We start from the raw sequence: 25,884 nt of genomic DNA, 5'->3' as shown, positions 1-25,884 counted from the left end.
TTTGAAGAACATGTTTTTACCAGGCTGTTTGCCTTTAATAAAACGTGTTGACATTGTAATTACGAGCGTTCTTCTGATTGAATAGCAGCCCTCACTGTGTAAACAGTTCACATCGCACTCAAAACTGCCGCAATAAGTAACAGGTAATCAGTTGGTGACACAAGTGATCAGTCAGTAAGAATGGGCTGGTATTCGATACCAAATATTCGATACCGCGATACCGAGAAAATATCGAATAATAGCAGGCGCCGGTGCTTTGATACGCTTAGTCACGATGAACTTTGTTGTTTATGAACTTTGTTTTCACAGGAAACTTTATGTTCCATCAGATCCTTTCAAGGGGAGGTTCTCCAAGGTCCCTGCTTAATATAAATTATTTAAGAATCACTAACATTTGAAAGTGACTTGTACCTTGTACCTAGATAACCATATATAAGCAAGTGATATTGTAACGTTTTTTGGTGACAAATTTGAAGCAATAAAAAACTGCTGGACCCGAGCTCGTCTCATTCTTGACGTCCGTAAGAAGTCAACCAATTTACTATTGCTACAGAAATCGGATTGGGAAGACCCAAAAAAGCCCTGTTTCTTGGGTTTAAAATGAAATATATTCAGCTGTTTAGGAACTGGTACTTATTAGCCGTAAATATCAATTTTGAATGCATTTTCCTGTGCTTTCTTCTTTCGCCATGCACCTTTGATGGATACTGGTCACTTATAATCAAAGGCAATATCAACCCCACAGTACATCTTTAAGCAAGATGGGACATAGACTTGCCCCAAGTCGCTCGTTTTTTCTTTGCATCTATAGTTACTTAAATAAAATCGCTTTGAAATCACGCGTGAAAGACCACTTGAGTAAAATCGCCTTTGAAATCGCGCACGGGAGATCGCGCGGGATTCATTTCTGTGAACGCGCGCGCGAAGGAAAACAAATGACACTTGCCGAGGAATGGCTCGGAACGAGCGACTTGTGTCACTTGCAGGAAATCGATTCTAGCTGACGTTTTTTTCCGCGAAAATATTGCATCATTTCGTGTGCATTGAGTTGGTTTCTTTTATCGTGTTGACGTCATTTTCTTGCGCCGTGTGCAGCTGACGCGCGCTGTGGCGTGTGTTAAAATTGCGACCCCGATTTCTTCCCTTTTTTGTGGGAAATCATACTCAAGGCCCTCGATGGCTCTCTCATTTCTGTAACATTTAAAAAGGACAGGCACAAAAGAAGACATTTTTAATGTTTGTTCCAAAACTGGTTTAAACTGCCGATGCGAGATGGAAACAAGTCTGCTCAAGAGGTAAAAAGTTAAACGCAATCTTGTGTCGCGAGCAGCGCGCGCTATGTTGGCGGCTACAGCCCGCTCAGTAATTTCGCGCGCAATACAATATGATTGACATAATCTCGATGGCGTCACCGGTGGAAAAATCTACCGGTGACGCCACATTTCAGAATTGGCGCGCTGCAGGTGAGACAAGTCGCTTGTTCCGCCACGATCCTCCGCCATACATAGGAGAGGATACACAGCACTAAACAGCTGTACATGGCCATACATAAGCTATACATGTCCCTACCTAGCCGTACATATCTATACACCGCTATACAAGGCCGTAAATAGTTCTACATAGCCCTACATAGCTCTACATAACCGTACATAGCCGTACATAGCCCTACATAGCCGTACATAACCCTACATAGCCCTACATAACCGTACATAGCCGTACATAGCCCTACATAGCCCTACATAGCCCTACATAGCCCTACATAGCCCTACATAGCCCTACACAGCCCTACATAGCCGTACATAGCCGTACATAGCCCTACACAGCCCTACACAGCCCTACATAGCCCTACATAGCCCTACATAGCCCTACATAGCCCTACATAGCCCTACATAGCCCTACATAGCCCTACAAAGCCCTACATAGCCCTACATAGCCCTACATAGCCCTACATAGCCCTACATAGCCCTACATAGCCCTACATAGCCCTACAAAGCCCTACATAGCCCTACATAGCCCTACATAGCCCTACATAGCCGTACATAGCCGTACATAGCCGTACATAACCCTACATAGCCTTACATAGCCGTACATAACCCTACATAGCCGTACATAGCCCTACATAGCCGTACATAACCCTACATAGCCCTACATAGCCCTACATAGCCGTACATAACCCTACATAGCCCTACATAACCCTACATAGCCGTACATAGCCCTACCTAACCGTACATAGCCGTTCATAGCCGTACATAACCCTACATAGCCCTACATAGCCGTACATAACCCTACATAGCCGTACATAGCCCTACATAGCCGTACATAACCCTACATAGCCCTACATAGCCCTACACAGCCCTACATAGCCCTACATACTACATAGCCCTACATAGCCATACATAGCCGTACATAGCCGTACATACTGTCTGAGGTGCAAAACGGAATATATCTTAAGAACAGTGCGTAATGATTAATCGGTTATAACATAAATTTATTTCAACCATCTGTTGTTTTCAATTGTCCAATCGGCATTGATGCTGTATTAATTGGTTTCTAATTACAGGCCATTAACGAATTTGACGATAACGCAATCAAAGGGTCAAAAATGGAATAAATTGAGGCAAAATGTTTACCGCTGCTAATATTGATGAAGAAACTCCTGCATTTACCTGCTTATTTCCGATGTGAAAATGGTTTAAAAAGAAGAAAATTATGTTGAACTAATGACACGTTTTCTAGCTTTTGGCATATAGCATAGAGGTGTCTGAAGACATTTAACTGCGGGGAGGTCACGCACGCAAATCATCGTTCGAGACGACCAAAGAAATTTAAAGCCCGCGTTTACTGCCCATTTCATTTCCAAATGCCAGTTTATGGAATAATGAAAGAAATTTCACCGTTAGGCAAATAACTGCTTTGTCAAAGTAACAATGCGCTTATGCAATGTAATATACCTTGTGACATATCCAACGCAGTTAGATAAAGCGTGACAAGTGCGCGTGACAGCTCCAATTGTTGTTGTTTCTTGTTTTATTGACGCTTGTTTTAAGCATTTCTTAAACATGAAAAGCTAACTTAAGATACGGAAGTCTTCATTGTCTCTTTTTCTACTATAAACAGGCTTCAGCAAGGCCAAAAGGTGTCTACCTTTTGAAAATCCACGGTTAACCACGGTTAACCATCAGTAAACAAAGAACATTCCTGATCCTTTCTAGACTGATGGTTAACCGTGGTTAACCGTGGTTAATCGTTCAAATTTACACATTTTCGCCAATTGTGTGGCTAAGAAACATTCTAGCGATATATTTTTGACAAAAAGTCCTTTATCTCTGATTTTCTTAGGGAATTTCAGCGACAAATAGGAGTATTTCCTAGCCTCACGATATGGTAGATCTTGTTAAACATTAATCTCAACCGCCCAGGAATTTGGTTTCGCGCTCTGGAGAACGAGTATTGCTGCTTTTTCTTAAAATTAGCCGGCTGCTTTGTAACAATGAAACGAACATAGTTAACTGGAGTATCACTGCAGAGGCCTCGCTTAACACTTTTAAACAACAAAATGGATAATACGACCCTAGATAGTCACGCGCTAAGAACCACGCACGGGATCTGAACCCGTTTTGTCTTTGTTTTCTCAACTGAAGACATTATTTTTTACTTCAAATAATCAAAACTACTCTCATGCCACACATTTAGCGTGCTTTCTAGAAAAAATCCTGTTAGAGCTAAGATAGGTAACGGGTATCCTTTCTTTTCACTCAAATAGACCTCAGACTGTCTGAGGTGCAAAACGGAATATATCTTAAGAACAGTGCGTAATGATTAATCGGTTATAACATAAATTTATTTCAACCATCTGTTGTTTTCAATTGTCCAATCGGCATTGATGCTGTATTAATTGGTTTCTAATTACAGGCCATTAACGAATTTGACGATAACGCAATCAAAGGGTCAAAAATGGAATAAATTGAGGCAAAATGTTTACCGCTGCTAATATTGATGAAGAAACTCCTGCATTTACCTGCTTATTTCCGATGTGAAAATGGTTTAAAAAGAAGAAAATTATGTTGAACTAATGACACGTTTTCTAGCTTTTGGCATATAGCATAGAGGTGTCTGAAGACATTTAACTGCGGGGAGGTCACGCACGCAAATCATCGTTCGAGACGACCAAAGAAATTTAAAGCCCGCGTTTACTGCCCATTTCATTTCCAAATGCCAGTTTATGGAATAATGAAAGAAATTTCACCGTTAGGCAAATAACTGCTTTGTCAAAGTAACAATGCGCTTATGCAATGTAATATACCTTGTGACATATCCAACGCAGTTAGATAAAGCGTGACAAGTGCGCGTGACAGCTCCAATTGTTGTTGTTTCTTGTTTTATTGACGCTTGTTTTAAGCATTTCTTAAACATGAAAAGCTAACTTAAGATACGGAAGTCTTCATTGTCTCTTTTTCTACTATAAACAGGCTTCAGCAAGGCCAAAAGGTGTCTACCTTTTGAAAATCCACGGTTAACCACGGTTAACCATCAGTAAACAAAGAACATTCCTGATCCTTTCTAGACTGATGGTTAACCGTGGTTAACCGTGGTTAATCGTTCAAATTTACACATTTTCGCCAATTGTGTGGCTAAGAAACATTCTAGCGATATATTTTTGACAAAAAGTCCTTTATCTCTGATTTTCTTAGGGAATTTCAGCGACAAATAGGAGTATTTCCTAGCCTCACGATATGGTAGATCTTGTTAAACATTAATCTCAACCGCCCAGGAATTTGGTTTCGCGCTCTGGAGAACGAGTATTGCTGCTTTTTCTTAAAATTAGCCGGCTGCTTTGTAACAATGAAACGAACATAGTTAACTGGAGTATCACTGCAGAGGCCTCGCTTAACACTTTTAAACAACAAAATGGATAATACGACCCTAGATAGTCACGCGCTAAGAACCACGCACGGGATCTGAACCCGTTTTGTCTTTGTTTTCTCAACTGAAGACATTATTTTTTACTTCAAATAATCAAAACTACTCTCATGCCACACATTTAGCGTGCTTTCTAGAAAAAATCCTGTTAGAGCTAAGATAGGTAACGGGTATCCTTTCTTTTCACTCAAATAGACCTCAGACAATCTTTGACAAAAGTAGTTGACACATTGACTTCGCTCTGCGGTTTTTATGACAAATTTAACACTAGTTTTTAAATTTCATGACTGTCTGCTAAAATACCCCCCTCCCCCCATCCAATGTTGTAAAATGGTAGCAAAGGACTTCTGGAAACAAACTACAATGTTGTAAAATGGTAGCAAAGGACTTCTGGAAACAAACTACAACATTGATTGGGGGGAAGGGGGTTGGAAAGGTGGGGCAAAAGGATGGAATTGGTCCATATAACAAAAAATAAGGGCGTAAATTAACAATGGGTCAACACTTTTGTCAATGATTGTCTGAGGTGCAAAACGGAATATATCTTAAGAACAGTGCGTAATGATTAATCGGTTATAACATAAATTTATTTCAACCATCTGTTGTTTTCAATTGTCCAATCGGCATTGATGCTGTATTAATTGGTTTCTAATTACAGGCCATTAACGAATTTGACGATAACGCAATCAAAGGGTCAAAAATGGAATAAATTGAGGCAAAATGTTTACCGCTGCTAATATTGATGAAGAAACTCCTGCATTTACCTGCTTATTTCCGATGTGAAAATGGTTTAAAAAGAAGAAAATTATGTTGAACTAATGACACGTTTTCTAGCTTTTGGCATATAGCATAGAGGTGTCTGAAGACATTTAACTGCGGGGAGGTCACGCACGCAAATCATCGTTCGAGACGACCAAAGAAATTTAAAGCCCGCGTTTACTGCCCATTTCATTTCCAAATGCCAGTTTATGGAATAATGAAAGAAATTTCACCGTTAGGCAAATAACTGCTTTGTCAAAGTAACAATGCGCTTATGCAATGTAATATACCTTGTGACATATCCAACGCAGTTAGATAAAGCGTGACAAGTGCGCGTGACAGCTCCAATTGTTGTTGTTTCTTGTTTTATTGACGCTTGTTTTAAGCATTTCTTAAACATGAAAAGCTAACTTAAGATACGGAAGTCTTCATTGTCTCTTTTTCTACTATAAACAGGCTTCAGCAAGGCCAAAAGGTGTCTACCTTTTGAAAATCTACGGTTAACCACGGTTAACCATCAGTAAACAAAGAACATTCCTGATCCTTTCTAGACTGATGGTTAACCGTGGTTAACCGTGGTTAATCGTTCAAATTTACACATTTTCGCCAATTGTGTGGCTAAGAAACATTCTAGCGATATATTTTTGACAAAAAGTCCTTTATCTCTGATTTTCTTAGGGAATTTCAGCGACAAATAGGAGTATTTCCTAGCCTCACGATATGGTAGATCTTGTTAAACATTAATCTCAACCGCCCAGGAATTTGGTTTCGCGCTCTGGAGAACGAGTATTGCTGCTTTTTCTTAAAATTAGCCGGCTGCTTTGTAACAATGAAACGAACATAGTTAACTGGAGTATCACTGCAGAGGCCTCGCTTAACACTTTTAAACAACAAAATGGATAATACGACCCTAGATAGTCACGCGCTAAGAACCACGCACGGGATCTGAACCCGTTTTGTCTTTGTTTTCTCAACTGAAGACATTATTTTTTACTTCAAATAATCAAAACTACTCTCATGCCACACATTTAGCGTGCTTTCTAGAAAAAATCCTGTTAGAGCTAAGATAGGTAACGGGTATCCTTTCTTTTCACTCAAATAGACCTCAGACAATCTTTGACAAAAGTAGTTGACACATTGACTTCGCTCTGCGGTTTTTATGACAAATTTAACACTAGTTTTTAAATTTCATGACTGTCTGCTAAAATACCCCCCTCCCCCCATCCAATGTTGTAAAATGGTAGCAAAGGACTTCTGGAAACAAACTACAACATTGATTGGGGGGAAGGGGGTTGGAAAGGTGGGGCAAAAGGATGGAATTGGTCCATATAACAAAAAATAAGGGCGTAAATTAACAATGGGTCAACACTTTTGTCAATGATTGTCTGAGGTGCAAAACGGAATATATCTTAAGAACAGTGCGTAATGATTAATCGGTTATAACATAAATTTATTTCAACCATCTGTTGTTTTCAATTGTCCAATCGGCATTGATGCTGTATTAATTGGTTTCTAATTACAGGCCATTAACGAATTTGACGATAACGCAATCAAAGGGTCAAAAATGGAATAAATTGAGGCAAAATGTTTACCGCTGCTAATATTGATGAAGAAACTCCTGCATTTACCTGCTTATTTCCGATGTGAAAATGGTTTAAAAAGAAGAAAATTATGTTGAACTAATGACACGTTTTCTAGCTTTTGGCATATAGCATAGAGGTGTCTGAAGACATTTAACTGCGGGGAGGTCACGCACGCAAATCATCGTTCGAGACGACCAAAGAAATTTAAAGCCCGCGTTTACTGCCCATTTCATTTCCAAATGCCAGTTTATGGAATAATGAAAGAAATTTCACCGTTAGGCAAATAACTGCTTTGTCAAAGTAACAATGCGCTTATGCAATGTAATATACCTTGTGACATATCCAACGCAGTTAGATAAAGCGTGACAAGTGCGCGTGACAGCTCCAATTGTTGTTGTTTCTTGTTTTATTGACGCTTGTTTTAAGCATTTCTTAAACATGAAAAGCTAACTTAAGATACGGAAGTCTTCATTGTCTCTTTTTCTACTATAAACAGGCTTCAGCAAGGCCAAAAGGTGTCTACCTTTTGAAAATCCACGGTTAACCACGGTTAACCATCAGTAAACAAAGAACATTCCTGATCCTTTCTAGACTGATGGTTAACCGTGGTTAACCGTGGTTAATCGTTCAAATTTACACATTTTCGCCAATTGTGTGGCTAAGAAACATTCTAGCGATATATTTTTGACAAAAAGTCCTTTATCTCTGATTTTCTTAGGGAATTTCAGCGACAAATAGGAGTATTTCCTAGCCTCACGATATGGTAGATCTTGTTAAACATTAATCTCAACCGCCCAGGAATTTGGTTTCGCGCTCTGGAGAACGAGTATTGCTGCTTTTTCTTAAAATTAGCCGGCTGCTTTGTAACAATGAAACGAACATAGTTAACTGGAGTATCACTGCAGAGGCCTCGCTTAACACTTTTAAACAACAAAATGGATAATACGACCCTAGATAGTCACGCGCTAAGAACCACGCACGGGATCTGAACCCGTTTTGTCTTTGTTTTCTCAACTGAAGACATTATTTTTTACTTCAAATAATCAAAACTACTCTCATGCCACACATTTAGCGTGCTTTCTAGAAAAAATCCTGTTAGAGCTAAGATAGGTAACGGGTATCCTTTCTTTTCACTCAAATAGACCTCAGACAATCTTTGACAAAAGTAGTTGACACATTGACTTCGCTCTGCGGTTTTTATGACAAATTTAACACTAGTTTTTAAATTTCATGACTGTCTGCTAAAATACCCCCCTCCCCCCATCCAATGTTGTAAAATGGTAGCAAAGGACTTCTGGAAACAAACTACAACATTGATTGGGGGGAAGGGGGTTGGAAAGGTGGGGCAAAAGGATGGAATTGGTCCATATAACAAAAAATAAGGGCGTAAATTAACAATGGGTCAACACTTTTGTCAATGATTGTAGCCGTACATAACCCTACACAGCCCTATATAGCCGTACATAGCCGTACGTAGCCGTACATAGCCCTACATAGCTATACATAGCCGTACATAGCCGTACATAGCCGTACATATCTATACATAGCTAACCGTTCCATTAAAGTTACGACCCAAATTTTAATTTTAATTTTCATAATATGTTTTGACTTAACATACATTCAGTTGATTTCCGCTGTTTACCGCTGTTTGTTTCATATTTTTAATGAAGTTACGACGGCCTAAAACCAAGAGTCCTTGGCTTATGAGCATCCCTGATAAGTGTTTCTCAGCATCAATATTAAAATAACAAAATAAAACATAATATATGTAATAAAAAATACTAAGAGAAAGTACAAATTGTGTCTGTCATTTTCTACATATCCTTGTTTAAATTATTCCATACGGTCCACAAGTGGTAAAACAGCTCTGCGCCAGTACTGCTTGGGCGTGTCTGCTGATACTCCCCCATTGACGCGGCATTTTTTGTTTTATCCACATTCGGCTGCCATTCCCTTTGCGCGCTCGTAAAGTTCCTACCAAATCATCGGTCAGAAAAAGTTTAGAGAAAAAACACCATAACGCGTAGAAAAATTACACTACTTTTAAACCCTTTGCATTTCTTCTTTAATGTAAAGAAATCTGGGAAATTCTGATAAGCAGTTGCGTACTTTGCATGTAGGCAGATACGCCCCTGTTTTTATACCACGATATTTAAAGGAGCGCTGACTGGCAGCAATTCTGCAGGATGGAGTCATTTAAGGCTGCCTCTTTGTCTTCTTCGCTGTCAGGGATAGTAGACCAAGTACATTAATTGTCTCAAAAATAGCACGACCCGTATCATTGACCAGCAGTCTTTTATTTACATCTAGCCATCAATGTGATCTTGAAACTGCACAAATATGATCATATGATCAAAACAAACCTAGCTGCAAATTGTGAACAGGCTGAAGCTTACATGTGGTAGTCGCTAACGTATTACTCCAATAATGACTGGATAGTTGCAAGGGGAAACTTCTTGAGCATTCAAGTTATTTGTACAGTGGAACCCCGCTTTACGGACACCCGCTTAATACGGTGCACCTCTGTATTACGGACAGTTTCGTTGGTCCCGACGAAAACCAAATACATTTTCTTTAAAATTAACCCGCTTAATACGTACACACGGACACTTTTCCGTGTCCCCAATGAAAAACTGTCATACATTGTCAACCCCGCTTTACGGACACTGTTTATCTATGAACTGTCAATTTTTATTGTCGCAATTATTTTCTTACTTTACCCTGGTCAAAAAATGACAGAATGCGATGAGTTAAAACGATTTTAAGACTATCAGTAACCTAATAGTGTGACTTGCAAAGGTTTTAGTCGGCCTGGTTGTGCCCGCTCAAGCTGAAAGCTTCCTTTTAAAGTAACGTTACCGACTTGAGTTTGTTCAGTTTAATAACGGTTACGGTCAGATCTGGAGTTTAAGTTACAAAGGCAACTTTATAGAAAACGTTCGGTTGCTTTGATGCGTTTTTTTTCTTGTTTATAGTAAAGTTGCGACATTTTCAAATAATTCAATTGTTGAGTTTAAAAAAGTTTAGTTCGAAGTATGACTAGATCGTAAGGTTTTCGTAAAAACTATTCATTTCTGTCAGGGTTCACAGTTTGCATCTGTTACGGTAACAGTACAATTAAACAACGTTTTGTTGCTGTAAAAACGCATGATGGTTTGCCTTCGTCTTTGTGTCGATAAAACATGTATCCGTGACTTTTTCCTGAGACCCCGCTTAATACGGACATCCCCGTTAATACGGACAATTTGGCCTGTCCCCTTGGTGTCCGTATTAACGGGGTTCTACTGTACTCCGATTATATATGGTAAAATACAAAACGAGAATTAATCCTTGTTCTGAGACCCTCGTTTAATCCTCGTTGCTGACAGAATACGATTTGAGTTCAAGTCGTTAAATTAATGGTTAATACACGAGTATTTAAAACAGCTTTTTTTAATTTCCTTATCAAAAATGCAGCTGAGAAACAAAAGGATGTTTCGGGAATTGCTCAAAATACAGATTCGGATATTTGCAATTCGTTTTGATAAGAAGAAAACTAACGCAGAAAGAAATATTTAATTTAGCTTTATGGGTCCTTTATCAAAAAGCTAGATAGAATGAACTCGCCAATGGACGCAACCCCAGAAGATTAATAAGTGAGGCCAGGAAACTGAAAATCGAATGAAATGAATTTGCCTTGTAGAAATCCAAATGCTCCATCGTTCGGCATATAGTTATATGAGGGTCCCTAAGGGTTAAAATAGGAACTGGGATTTGCCTATTTTGACTGGCATTTGCCTTTATTTTCACTGGACAAAAAAAATGGGAATGGGAAGCGTGTCAGTACATAACTAAACCAGCATATTTTGCGCTCTATAATGTTATGTTCTTAAGTCCGGCACTGAATAGTTAAAACGCTGAAATCTCTGAAACAAAACAACCGCACCGCACGAGTGTCCATCAAGTCTCGATCAATTTTCTTGTAATTGATAAAGTTACTCAGCAGAACAGCTATGACTGAGGATCGGCAAAAATGGAATATTTAAAAGAAGTGACAGCAAGTTGTTGTCAGCCAGGGTAGTGGTAGGTATGGGATTAATACTTGATAGCTTTAGTTAAAGCTACAAAAAATTTCTATTGTTTTCTTTTCTACAAGACAAATGATAATAACTAGCAGAACATGTATCATATATACTCTTGGTTTAAGGCCATCGTAACTTGATTAAAAATATAACACAAACAGCGGTGATAAACATTATGAAAAATCACATATTGCTAAACTTGACGTTTCGTATGCTAAGCTATATACATTTTCAAAATTATGACCGTTAAAATTTTGGCAATTATTTATATTGTTATGAAAGGGTTCTGGAACCTAGACTGAGACAATTGATATTCAGCAGTAACTTAATATTTACATTTCAGTTAATAAAGTAACAACCGACATTGGCATTAAAAGAAGGTTGTAGTTCTTAAATGTGTAAGGTCTCTTTAATTTTGCAGTGGAGGTCAGTTTTGCCTGACGCAAGGATTTCAAAATGATCCCATTTGATGTTATTGCCTGTTGTTTTTATGTGGTCAGCAATAGGTGATGGGTGGTCGCATTTAGTGAGGGCCTTAAAGTCAATATTTTTGCTGGGAATAAATAAAATAAATTAATGTGGACTTGTTAAATTGTGTTTTTTTTTTTGAAGTGTGTTTCATATCACTGAGTAGTTCCGGTCCTCAAATTTCGAACGCATAAAGTAACACCGGCTTAAAAAGGGCATTGAAAAGTTTGTTCTAAATCCTTGCCACAAGAGCCCGTACTTCGTATGAATTGACCATATATATTTGATTATATTGTTCCATTCCCCTCCCCTTTCTGCTTTCTTGTCTCTCCCGTCAGTCTTTTACTGATCAGTGAATTTTGAATTTGTAAAATCATCAGTCAACAAAAACAGTTCTTTCCAAAACTATACAACTACCCAGACGATCACAGTAATATTTTTCTTGAATGCATGTAATTATTATCAAAACAGGGCTTAATCGTTCAGTTTCAAAAATGCGTGAAAAAATTAATGTGACAAATGAAAGCTAATTTAAGAAACTAAGTCAATACAAAAACTACACATTAATTTGCTTTTGACAAACCAAAAACAGTAAGTCTCTTATTAGGTTAATTTGAGAAAACATAATAACAGAATAATGGCAGACGGTTTGGTGGGATTAAAATGACCGTAACAGCATATATTCTAACCTTCAATGTCAACACGAGGAACTTTGAAAACCCCATCCAGTACACAGCATGGTGATTCTGACTCCGTCAGTAGGGATGCTTTGCCATCTTCTACTTGTATCTGGAGATTGCGTCCAATCACCCACAATGGTGGATCGCAGTTTGGTTGGAATCCAAGCCGCTTGAAAATAAATAAATAAGAATATATGTTTTAATGAATATTTTGAATAAGGTTCATATACTTTTTTCACATTCTTCCGGCCCTATCCCCCACCCGGAGGATACTTATTTAACATTCCAGATGGGTATATCAGCCACCCAGACCCTTCAGGAGAATTTGCTTGATGAATATCCCTCTTAGTTTTTTGTAGTTTTCATGAAAAAACCTGTAAGCTAATTCCAATATTTTTAGAATATTAATTATTATTCCAGACAATGATTTTTCATCAGTCACTAAAATGTTTGGAAAATGGGAAGGTTTTTTCAAACATACATGTCTTCAAAGGTTTACTTTTGTCCCTCCAAAAGCAAAGAAATCACCCTTCTTAACACCTCTGCCCAAAAATTGTCCATATTCTTGGCAGCCACTTAAGCTTATGTTGTTCTCCCTTCTGACAGTGGCATATCGACAAGGTCACTTCAATTAAAATGAGACAGAACTCCCGGTACTCCCGAGTTAGGATTTCGAGTTGGATTTTCGAGTTAGGATTTCGAGGCAACCTCAATTAAAATTTGTAATACATAACTTAAGACTTATGACCAGGTTGCTGAAGATGCATAAAATCATTTTCAAATGCTATACATTACAAAGGCATCGATTGTTGAAGAAAGTATTCACTGAATGTGTAAATTAAAACCAATTTAAAACAATGAGATAAGAATAAGAAATTACCGGTACGTGCATAAAAGTCGAGTAAGCATGTTATAAAGCCTGACGTAAGCTTCTGTCATTTCACAAGGGAAATTGCAAATCATCCCACCGTTTGCAGGTTGTCTCGATCTTGCGAAATCACTGCCAGCCGCCATTTTGTACCCTACCCTCCCTTCCCCCCCCCCCCCCCGGCCTCCTTTTGTCGTATTCCACATACCAGGAGAAAAACCAGAATTCACTGAAGATGCTTATTATATGCAAATTAAAGGCTTCAATATTCAACATTGCGAAGTCTGTTTTGAGCAATTCAAAGTAATGTGGCGTTTTCTGCAATACGTTTGTTCATACGAAAACGTTTTATCAAGTGGAACAAGCAGTGGGCGATAGACACCATGGACACAAGATTTTACACTGGCCTACTTTTGGTCCGCTTTTCTGGAACAACTTTAGCAGCCTTTCATTAAGTTATCGATATTTATCCATGATGGTCTTAGAAGTGCATTTGAATCATGAGTCTTCTTTCTAGGAGAATAAGTCAAAACGTTGACATCCTTACCTTAACGGGAATAAGCTCGCGAGCGTCTGGATCGCGTAGGTAGCTATCGCACACTTCCTTGAAGAATGCAGGAAGGTATTGATCCCTGCTTGGGTGCGTCCAAAACCCTTTGCCGGGGATCTTTGATAAAATTGAAAGCTGGGAGGACATCTCTCTTAAGGTTATGTAATGAGTGGAGCTGATGGTTAAGCACAGACACGAATTAGTAAAAAGGTAACAGCAAATAACTATGCCAGAACCAGTGAATATAATAAGGTAGAAATCAGTGAATAACTCAGCTCAGCCCATACTTTTGAGAGGAGCTTCCGTCAAGACACTGGCAGCTAGCAGGAATGACTTCAATCAGGTATCCCTCAACAGCACTACCGGACGAAACGAAGCCTTTACAGGCAATACTAAAATTTGTCAAGGCCTGAAAATTACGATTTTTGTAAAAACCAATCGCGCCATCCTTTTCAATAAGGCCCGCATCGATTTCCGCTTCCTTTTTTTCTTGGGAAGACAACGATTCTGAACCTTGTGATCCTTGCGACATCTTCGCGAGAAAGCGATTTTAACAGAGAGAAATGCAACTAGCAGTCAGTCCAGATCGTACACGTGTTTGATGAAAACTTGTCAAAAGTGAACTAATATGACAGGTAGATTGACAGATATTAAGCAGAAAATATTAAATACCAGAGACTGTGGGGATATTCCCACGAGCAGTACAAATTGGTTCCAACGGTTACGGCGGAATCACTAGGAAAATTGAAAGAAGGCCAGTCGAAATCTGCTCATCAAAAAATCTTGACAGTCTTGTACGTCCAGATTCATATATCGGGAACATACTCCAGTAGGCCTGAGCGGGCAGGAAATTCCTAAGATTTCGAGGCGGGGACACGTCAATTAAAAAGTACTTGATCTCCCTTGCGACGAGCGAAAGATAAAGGAAAGTATTCGATTAAGCGCCCAACCTCGAATAAGCGCCCACCTCGAATAAGCGCCCACCCTGAAGGTAGAAAAAGTTAATAAGCGCCCAGCCTCGAATAACCGCCCACCCCCACCCCTCTAAATTGAGGGCACAAAAGGAAGGATGATTATTGTTGAAGTTGAGATTAAAATTGACTAACTTCTATTAAATGACTATCCCGAAAACCGAGTTTTTTTAGATTTTTTACTGAAACTTTTAATGAATATTTAATTTCAGCTTTCGTACACCTTCACATTTAGTTATTATAATTGTTGTTTTCTTGCAAAATAAACGTGCTACTTGCTTAAAATGGTGAAAATTTAATAAGCGCCCAGCCTCGAAAAAGCGCCCACCTCGAATAAGCGCCCACCCTAAAGGTCCAAAAATTTAAAAAGCGCCCAGGGCGGTAAATCGAATAAATACGGTAACCAATTGGGCCAAAATCGCTAAATTTAGTACTCGCTAAAATTTGTCTCAATCTAATTTAATAAGCGTTTATTTAATACCCCCGCTCGCGGGAGGAACACAAAATTAAATACACTGGCCCTTTTCAACTATATAACAACGTCAGAAGGTAGGGCAACAATTAAGAAGGGTTGGGAGAGAGCTGGGATCGCCAGCATCATAGAAAATATGACGAGGACGACTTTCTAACATTTGCAATTCACTTTGTTCTTTCTGACAGTGGTAATGTTCGTTCAATTTTAAGAGACTTTGTTCTATTACTGAACATATATTTCCATCTTAGCTATATATTAAAATTGTTTTATTTTAGTTTTCGGAAAATCGCTAAATTTAATAGTCGCAAAATCTTGCTCATAAAAATAGCTAAAATTAGTAGGTAGATGCCAAGTCTAACGCTGTTGGCGTGAGACTCGCTCTTTTTTTTGACCAAATCTCACGCAACCACGCCATTCAGACAAAAAATCACGCTTTTTTTAAATACTACAACTTGATGGAAAAGTCTTATTAATTTAAATAAAGTTATTCTTTCAGCTGTGCTTTGGTAGAGATGAACGCTATTCGAGTAGGGAAGAGTTGCAGAAAACTACAAACGCTTGCCCATAATGAAGGAAATTGCTTCTCTGCAAACTTACATTTTTAATATTATTTCTTTTTTTTGGGGGGGGGGGGGGGGGAATATACCCCCAGACACCTCTAGAAGTTACTCCTCTGGGTCTCACTAATGCTCCTTCAATTTCTCACTCCATACCAGCCAAACAACTTGGCATCTAACAGGCTACGCAATATGCCTTGTGTAGCTATGTGTAGTTGTACACAACTACACATAGCTACACATAGCCGTACATTGCGTAGCCTGTTGTGAATCAACGCAAAGAACGGCGAGAGGAAAAAAAATGACCAGTGGTTCCTTTCCTTTATCTTTCGCTCGCCGCTATGGCCATGTATCATGATGTACAGCTGAGTGCTGCTATCGTTACGGCTATGTGTAGCTGTGTAGCTGTGTATAGCTTCTATCCATGTAAAATATAGTTATCAATCTATGTAGAGCCTCCCATTGTACAACACATCTTTCTGCTCACTGTACAACTACACAGTCTTTACAGAGAAACGGGCTGTCAACAGCAATACTCAAACTGGCTTAGTTCCTTTATTTTGCTTTTCTAAAAAACAACGTGAGCTGTTTTCGCTGAAAGTTACATGGGACTGTTATTGACTAATTTGTTTGCAATATATACTCTCCTTAGCCTAAAGCTATGTCTTCCAAACTCGCATAGTTACTACTCAAATAGATACTATTAGACACTTATTCCATTGTTTTCTTTTGTTTAGTTTTCACTATTTAGCACTAATTGTTAGATGTTGTTTCACGGCTTAAATAAAATCACTCTAAGATACTCCGTGAGATCAAGTGACAGACTGTTACATGCACCACCCAGTAATCAGCTATGTAAGGCTATGTATAGCTGTGTAGGGCTATGTATAGCTGTGTAGGGCTATGTATAGCTGTGTAGGGCTATGTAGGGCTATGTATAGCTATGTACGGTTATGTAGGGCTATGTAGGGCTATGTACGGCTATGTAGGGCTATGTAGGGCTATGTACGGTTATGTAGGGCTATGTACGGCTATGTAGGGCTATGTAGGGCTATGTACGGTTATGTACGGTTATGTAGAGCTATGTACGGCTATGTACGGCTATGTAGGGCTATGTAGGGCTATGTACGGCTATGTAGGGCTATGTAGGGCTATGTAGGGCTATGTACGGTTATGTAGGGCTATGTAGGGCTATGTACGGTTATGTAGGGCTATGTACGGCTATGTACGGCTATGTAGGGCTATGTAGGGCTATGTAGGGCTATGTACGGCTATGTAGGGCTATGTAGGGCTATGTAGGGCTATGTAGGGCTATGTAGGGCTAAGTACGGCTATGTAGGGCTTTGTACGGTTATGTAGGGCTATGTAGGGCTATGTACGGTTATATAGGGCTATGTACGGCTATGTACGGTTATGTAGGGCTATGTAGGGCTATGTAGGGCTATGTAGGACTATGTACGGCTATGTAGGGCTATGTACGGCTATGTAGGGCTATGTAGGACTATGTAGGGCTATGTACGGTTATGTAGGGCTATGTACGGTTATGTAGGGCTATGTAGGGCTATGTACGGTTATGTAGGGCTATGTACGGCTATGTAGGGCTTTGTACGGTTATGTAGGGCTATGTAGGGCTATGTACGGTTATATAGGGCTATGTACGGCTATGTACGGCTATGTAGGGCTATGTAGGGCTATGTAGGGCTATGTAGGACTATGTACGGCTATGTAGGGCTATGTACGGCTATGTAGGGCTATGCAGGGCTATGTAGGGCTATGTACGGTTATGTAGGGCTATGTACGGTTATGTAGGGCTATGTACGGTTATGTAGGGCTATGTAGGGCTATGTACGGTTATGTAGGGCTATGTACGGCTATGTACGGCTATGTAGGGCTATGTAGGGCTATGTAGGGCTATGTAGGGCTTTGTACGGTTATGTAGGGCTATGTAGGGCTATGTACGGTTATATAGGGCTATGTACGGCTATGTACGGCTATGTAGGGCTATGTAGGGCTATGTAGGGCTATGTAGGACTATGTACGGCTATGTAGGGCTATGTACGGCTATGTAGGGCTATGTAGGGCTATGTACGGCTATGTAGGGCTATGTAGGGCTATGTAGGGCTATGTACGGTTATGTAGGGCTATGTACGGTTATGTAGGGCTATGTACGGCTATGTACGGCTATGTAGGGCTATGTAGGGCTATGTAGGGCTATGTAGGGCTTTGTACGGTTATGTAGGGCTATGTAGGGCTATGTACGGTTATATAGGGCTATGTACGGCTATGTACGGCTATGTAGGGCTATGTAGGGCTATGTAGGGCTATGTAGGACTATGTACGGCTATGTAGGGCTATGTACGGCTATGTAGGGCTATGTAGGGCTATGTACGGCTATGTAGGGCTATGTAGGGCTATGTAGGGCTATGTACGGTTATGTAGGGCTATGTACGGTTATGTAGGGCTATGTACGGCTATGTACGGCTATGTAGGGCTATGTAGGGCTATATAGGGCTATATAGGACTATGTACGGCTATGTAGGGCTATGTACGGCTATGTAGGGCTATGTAGGGCTATGTAGGGCTATGTAGGGCTATGTAGGGCTATGTAGGGCTATGTAGGGCTATGTAGGGCTATGTAGGGCTATGGACGGTTATGTAGGGCTATGTAGGGCTATGTACGGCTATGTAGGGCTATGTAGGGCTATGTAGGGCTATGTACGGTTATGTAGGGCTATGTACGGTTATGTAGGGCTATGTAGGGCTATGTAGGGCTATGTAGGGCTATGGACGGTTATGTAGGGCTATGTAGGGCTATGTACGGCTATGTACGGTTATGTAGGGCTATGTAGGGCTATGTAGGGCTATGTAGGGCTATGTAGGGCTATGTACGGTTATGTAGGGCTATGTACGGCTATGTACGGCTATGTACGGCTATGTAGGGCTATTTATAGCCGTATATAGCTATGTATAGCCGTGTATAGCTACGTAGGGCTCTGTATCCCCTCTATTAATATCCCTATATAGAATTTAGTCAAACCACTATATGATGACTACACTACGTACCTACCATCTAACAAGCGACTTGGAGCAAGTCTAGATGGGACACTGTTGAAACAAGGGTACAAAATGTTAAAATGACAGAGGCGACAAAACGATTGGGGCGATTATATAAGTACCAGGCTTAACGGACCAAATAAATGACGTCATAAAATATCCAAAAATATGCACTTGAATTTTGAACATAACATGACGTCATTTGTTTGGTCTATATTATTAGATGTGTAGACCATGAAAAATGTGGTCGATATGTTAAGTGGAGTTAATTTTGGCAATTTTGCGGTTTACTTTTTTAATATATTTTTTAATTTTATTTTGGCTCTTTACATTAATTATTTGAGCCACACTTGTTCAAATTTCTTGCCATAACTAAGAAAATTGTAAACATATAGCTGATTGTGAAAAAGAAGCTCGCGTGCACAATTATAGTGTTTGTAAATTGATGACTTTGGATACTGACGACAGATAAATAACTCTCTCCTCCACAAAGGCTCCTTCAGTGGTGGAAGGCGAAAAACATGAGAAATGAAAAATAGGGAAAGCGCGGGGGACGACGGGAAAGGGGCCTTTCCTTTTCCCTTCCCAGTGTCTTCCGCGCGCTTTCGTTTCGATTGTCATTCCCCCCAGTCTCCGCGCGCTTACTTTTCACCTCTCCCCATTTCCCAGCCCGTACAAAAAAAATAAGAGGCGTCTGCAGAGGAGAGAGGATAAATAGCATTTCGGTAACATATTGTGATAAGGAAACATTTTGGAGGATAGTTTACATTGAAGATGGGTTTAAAATTTTACATTATAGTAAAGAAGTTAAAATTTCGCGAAACACATAGGTATATGATACCGGCTAAACAAAACAATTTTAATTAACTTTATTGCGAAAAATCACTCTTAGTTGGATACTAATTTTTAAACACCTGCTGCAAGATTCGCACTAAGTGCGACATATATCACCACTGCAGATAAAGATAGGACAAAGGTGGTAAGTGTTTCTTTTTCCACTAATTTTGGCGGGACTGAATTCGTGATTGCAAACAAATTACGAAGTAAAAGACTTGCGAAAAAAATTCCCGCGATTTTTTTCAAGTGGAAAAAATGCCGCGATCTTACAAACTGTGACAGGCGCGCGCGGGGGCGCGCGATTGATCACCAAAAATTTGCACTTGAGTTTTGAACATTTTCTGACGTCCTTTCTTTGGGCTATAAGAGTGTAGACCATGGGAAAATGTGGTTGGTATGTTAAATGAAGAACGTTTTGACATTTTGCGGTTTATTTTTGACAGACAAGTTTTCCCTACATTAATTAGCCACTCTTGTTAAAATTTCTAGCTATGACTAAGAAATTTGTAAACACATCCTATATTTTCCAAATAAGTTTAGGCTCTGGTTATTCGCTGTTGATCGCAGTGCGTCAGCCAATCAGAAAGCTAGAAATACAATACACGAGGTTAAACATTTAATATGTAATATCTGTGTCTCAAGGTTAGGTACTGTGGGTTGAAAATATTTTGATTTTGTAATTATCGTTTGTTGGTTAATGAAGTTCACTTAGGGTGCAGTTTTAATATTTAATATCTGCGATCAACTGAATGTCGCGAATTTGTTCAACGTTGCATCATTATTTCTTACCAGTCTTACAGAAAATTAGTATTCCCTGGAAACGTTTTGCCAGTTAACAACTTTAATTGCGCAGAATAACCCTCGCGGATCGGATGCCAAGGTAAATGATAACTGCCAAAAATATTAATATTTTAATATTGATATTTTTAAAATCATTGAACTTTATTGCGACAAATCCCTCTTTGCTGGATACTAATTAAGAACACCTGCTATAGAATTCACACTTAATGCGACAAATCGCACCACTGGAGATAAAGATAGGATAAAGATGGTGAGTATCTTATTCGTACTAATTTTTACGGGGCTCAATTTTCGTGATTGTAAAATGATGGCGAAGTTTAAGACTCGCGAGAGTTAATTCCGTGAATTTATTTTACCCTGCTAAGGCTTTTCTGGTCTTTTCTTTACAAACCTTAGCTGTACCGTTTTACGTATAATTTTGCCATGTTTTTGCTCTCTTTTTGCGAAACATAAAACGAGAAAAAATATCGCAAATGCCGACCTGTGTATTTTTCGTTGTCGCAAACGAACATACCAACCTGTTTTCAGTTCTGGGAGGTCTTTGGAACATTTTCGCGAAATTTATTTCCTTTCAACACATTTTTTCTACCAAATCGCGAAATTTAGGTCCTGGAAAATCTGCCATTTCCATTTTCGCAAAATGTCCCGCGAAAATTGATACGAATAAGGTCCAGTCTCCTTTAATCGACCAGACAGCATTTAAAGGCGGCTTTACTGAAAATTTACTAATAAAAACAACTTCTTTAAAGAACACTAGTCAGCCTTCGCCATTTTCGATGCAATCAAAATTATGAAAATTGTATGGTGAAGCGAAATCTTTTTTTGCAATGCTGTATTCTAGAATCGCTCCGAAGTTGATTTGGCCTGCGCCCTTATAAGTTATCACCTTATAGGAATTTCGAGCTCATCATCTAAATGTTAGTTACGAATAGAAAGAGACTTCGCAGTCAAATATCTTTATAGTAAGTATGAAATTGTGTTTCTTGTTTTCTATCAAGTGTACAAAGTTATCCTTCACTGACACTGATAAGCAAACGGGCGTATATATTTTGAGCATAATTATTATTATACTAGTTATAGTTCTCACCAAGCTGCCCCCGCCTATTCATAATTTGTTTTAGTCGTTTTACAGCAATAATGTAAAATTAGTGGAGTCTTTTTTTCCGCCTTTCCCCAATGGACTACGCAATTAGGCGTCTTTTTTGTTGTGCCATGTACGTTAAATCATTCTTTGCTGCGGAATTTCTTGTTGTGAGACAGCGTTGCGTTGAGTTCAAGTCGAATATATTACCTAGCGGAAATAACACAAATCACATTGTTCGTGGTGACAACACGCAAGCTTATTCCCAGGTTTATAACATACAAAATTAACTTAAAATAATTTCCAGGTCATAAAGCCTAAAAATTCTACGAGTAACAAAATATGGCAAATCCAAAGATTCGAGGAAACAATTTGTTATCTTTATTCAACCACTCTTTGCATCAAATAAACTGACAGTTTGTTAGCGAAACAGATTACCTTGTTCACGCTTTTGTTTATAACTTGTCGTAAGATGTATACGATTTCTTTGATTTCCACTTGTTTTCACGACGTTCAGTCGCTGACTAAGATAAGAAACTCTTCGTCCCTGGGTGATACGCCTGTTATGCTTTCCATGTCATTTTCGGTATCATTTCAATTTCAGGTACACGTTTTAGCTATTTCTTCAAGCAACAGATGTTTCTTGCGATTATCCTTTGTGGCACTGACTTCCGTTGCTCCTTTACCAACGTTCCGACAATCCTTTGCAAGCATTAGGGCAATCCTTTGCGAGCATTTGGGCAATCCTTTGCGAGCCACTTTAACCAAAATCGAGATTTTTTCCCGGTACCGTTTACTGATTGTACACATCTTACCTACCTACGCGGGAACTTCTATGGTTTCTCCTTGCGGGGGCAATTAATATATAACAAAATTCTCGATTTTGAATGATTCTGCGCGCACCTATTTGTCGCGTAATTGGCGCTCGAGTGAGTGTCCAATTACAGGTATCCAATTTAAGCAACTTCATATTGGATACCTGTAATTAGCCATTCACCCGTCAGACACGCGCATTTGAATGGGATTTATCTTGCTGTTTTTCTACTTTTTGTACAACCAATTGAATTTACCTTTGGCTTTTTCTCACAAAAAAGGTTCACAAAGACTTCCTAACCTCGAATTTTGTTATTGATACGATTAATTAGCAATTGGACCTCCTGTCGTACAATTCAGAGAGTAATCGTACTCGCAGTTTCAGTTTACTCATTATTACTCCCTGAATTTTATTATATAAACACCAGTGAAATACCAAGAAATCTTTCACGCGAAAAAATCATATCTTCACACGTGAGAATAACATGTTGTATTATATAAACTGCAGTGGTATAGCGAGTAGTAGCAAATCGATAAAAATGGTATCACAAGTGTGGATAAAAATGATATCCACACATGTGTGATCTCATTTTTGACCAATAAGCTCGCACTTTGCCATGTTTCAATGCTCAGTGAACCAAAGTTTATCGATATTAAGTCGAAACATCTTCGAATCTTCCTCCAAATTGATCATTTCGTTACAATTGTTACAAATTAGGAAATCACCAAGCCAAAGATGTTTTCTTTGACGTCGCTGATCATTCTCCTTAAAGTATCAAGCATCGTGAGATGTGCCACATGTCGAGGACATTGCCAACACTTCAAGTTTGTCATGGATCAAGATGTCGTCCATGATAACGTTCTTGAAGGTCACGTGATTAGAAAAATCACTGTAAAGAGCGCCGCCCAGTGTCACATGGAGTGTAGAGACGAGTGTCTGTGTGTCTCTATAAACTATTTACAGAATACAGTGGAAGGCAACTGTGAGCTGAATGATGTCAACAAAGAGATGATCAAGCCCACTGCGTTAAAACACAAAACAGGATCTCGGTACTATGATTTGGTGAGGAGCTACACAGTTGAGGTAAGCAATAATATAAAGAAAACACAAAACGACCACGCGCATTTTTTCAGATGTTTCAAATGAAAGTTTAAAAGAAAACTTGTTGGTTTGCAAATGCCTTAATCACCGCCATGTTAGTGAAGAATAGCAAACCTCTTTTTGTCGGCGTTTTCAACATGGCTGCCATGTATTTAAGGTCGCACAGGACCCTTGAAATCATTATGTATGTATTTTTTTAAATTAGGGTATGGACGAACTGTAACGAGCAAAGCCGACAGCAAACGAAATATTTATAAGAATTTAGTTCATTTTGTAAGTGATTACACATTATTGTTCTCAGCTTTGCGTCAGTGCGCTGGAACATAGCGAATTATCATAATTAGATTCAATTATCGCACGTTGTTGTAAACATTGACTCGGAAGGTCTTCGGAAGCCTCAAAACCTGCAATTTTGTGTCCAAGTTTTCTTCGCCGATACAGAAATTTAGGAGTTGATTTCCGATAAACATTATCTTGGTGTATTCTATTGTGTTCTGACGGAAGCGAATGTTGAAATTTCCTTTTTCAAAAAGAAGATAGCACGGTTCAAAGTTAAGATTTCACACTTTGACTCTTAGGCCCCGTACACATTGACCCGGGTAAATTTGAAGACGGAAAAATTTGAAAACGCCACGTAAAATGTTTTCTGTCCACTTTGGAGAGCCTTTCTGAAAAGCTCCGTTTTCGGCGACCGAAAACGCCGGTTCAGTGTGGACGGTTGGCACAACCGGAGAAAAAAAGATGCATTTCAAATTTACCCGGGTCAGTATGGACAGGGCCTTAGAACCAAATAACTTCAAGTAGTTTTTGAATACAAGAATTTTGTTTCTACAAAACAAAAAAAGAGGTTATGATTGATCACTGGATTGTTTGCGCCAATTGTGATTGGCCAGAGTGATAACTTTGGTCTTGGTTTTGCGACAGTCAACTGAAAAATTATTCTAAGTTGAAAATCATATGTTTTTCTTTTTTTTTCAGGGAGGAAGACGTTATTTACCGGAAAAAGATATCTGTGTGAACAAGTGCTGCGAATCAGATCCTTGCCTCCAGGGAGGGGTGTGTCGGGAGATTTGTGATCCCAAGACTGTGAGATTCAACTGCACCTGTCCTGACGATTACACTGGTCAGCGATGCGAGAAGCTCAAATATCCACGAAACTGTAAAGACATCTGGAAAAATGGCGTCTCGACATCAGGAAGATACAGGATCTATGACGCTCAGAATCAGCCATTTCTGGTGTACTGTGACCTTGAATCGGAGCCTGAATTTTTCTGGGCTCTCATTCAGTCATTCTCACTTGAAAACAAAGATCAGTTTAAAAAATCCTTTTATACCGATTATCCTGTAGACGAAGACTCTATGGTAGTCAACTGGGCCTCGCACCGTTTGTCTTTGTCTCGTATACAGCATCTCGCTGGAAACTCGACTCACTTGAGAGCGACCTGCAATTTCTATTCTGAAGGTTTCAGTTACACAGACTACGCACGCGCAGACCTGACAAGCCACAAACTCTTTGACTCGTGGTACCGGCTTTGTAAAAGATACGAATATCTAAACATCCGGGGAATTGAGTGTTACGGTTGTACTGCACATACAAATAATGATGGAAAATGGTTCATGAACAGCTATAGAAGCTTTATTGATTTTGGTTGCGAGTTTGATGGCAGACCAGGCATGGGCAGCTCTGAATATAACTTTGGAAGTTATGGTCAACTAAACCCTGAACATCGCTGTTCATCGGCGCCGTCATCAACAACTCAGCACTGGCTTGGCGTCAAGAGGGATGATGTGTAGATTAACTGAAAAAAATGCCACAATACAGACACGTTCCCAGTCCCTTCTTAGTCGTTCTCAGAGGTGATGAAGGACTTAAAGACTGGGGAGAAATGATATGGAGATTGCGGTGCAGGCTGGGAAGGGCGAAGAAAAAGCAGGACATTTTCTGCCAGTCGCTCCCCGATTTTCGTCCGGCCTTCTTTTGATGCAATGCGCTTTAGTCAAAACCGTATCGGGAGCGACTGGGAACGAGTCTGGCTGCAATAAGTAACAGGTAATCAGTTGGTGACACAAGTGATCAGTCAGCATCGGCTGGTATTCGATACCAGATATTCGATACTGCGGTACGTGTACCGAGAAAGTATCGAAAAATAACGATACCAGCGAGAAATATCGATGCTTTTGATACGCTTTTGATACCACACGTCACCTGAGTCTTCGGTCTTTTGATCAGCACCTGCTGTTTACAAATTTAAATCTCTAACCTCTTTGACTTGTTGTCTACACATTGTTGATGTTACTAAGAAA

At 39.4% G+C, this 25,884-nt stretch overlaps 2 protein-coding genes across 2 annotated transcripts in view; both read left to right on the top strand.

Annotated features, from left to right (window-relative positions):
• LOC144666964 (uncharacterized) overlaps positions 1-25,884 on the top strand; it is a 92,905-nt gene that overhangs the window by 66,257 nt on the left and 764 nt on the right. The window lies entirely within an intron of this gene.
• LOC144664877 (uncharacterized) lies at positions 19,875-25,765 on the top strand. The gene is made up of 3 exons (XM_078526084.1): positions 19,875-19,925; positions 23,197-23,562; positions 24,559-25,765. Exons 2-3 carry the CDS (start codon positions 23,215-23,217, stop codon positions 25,372-25,374), a joined length of 1,164 nt encoding a protein of 387 aa, XP_078382210.1. The 5' UTR covers positions 19,875-19,925; positions 23,197-23,214; the 3' UTR covers positions 25,375-25,765.

This window comes from Oculina patagonica, chromosome 9 (genome assembly GCF_052425735.1).
Source record: "Oculina patagonica isolate OP01 chromosome 9, crgOcupat, whole genome shotgun sequence".
NCBI lineage: Eukaryota > Metazoa > Cnidaria > Anthozoa > Scleractinia > Oculinidae > Oculina > Oculina patagonica.
The sequence above is the reverse complement of the archived record's forward strand: the minus strand, read 5'-3'. Positions and strand labels throughout refer to the sequence as shown.

Bases quoted from the DNA above. Each gene is read 5' to 3' on its own strand.
- LOC144664877 (XM_078526084.1), top strand. From the start codon at position 23,215: ATGTTTTCTTTGACGTCGCTGATCATTCTCCTTAAAGTATCAAGCATC. The intron at 23,563-24,558 runs GTAAGCAATAAT...TTTTTTTTTCAG, and splicing joins TGAGGAGCTACACAGTTGAG to GGAGGAAGACGTTATTTACC.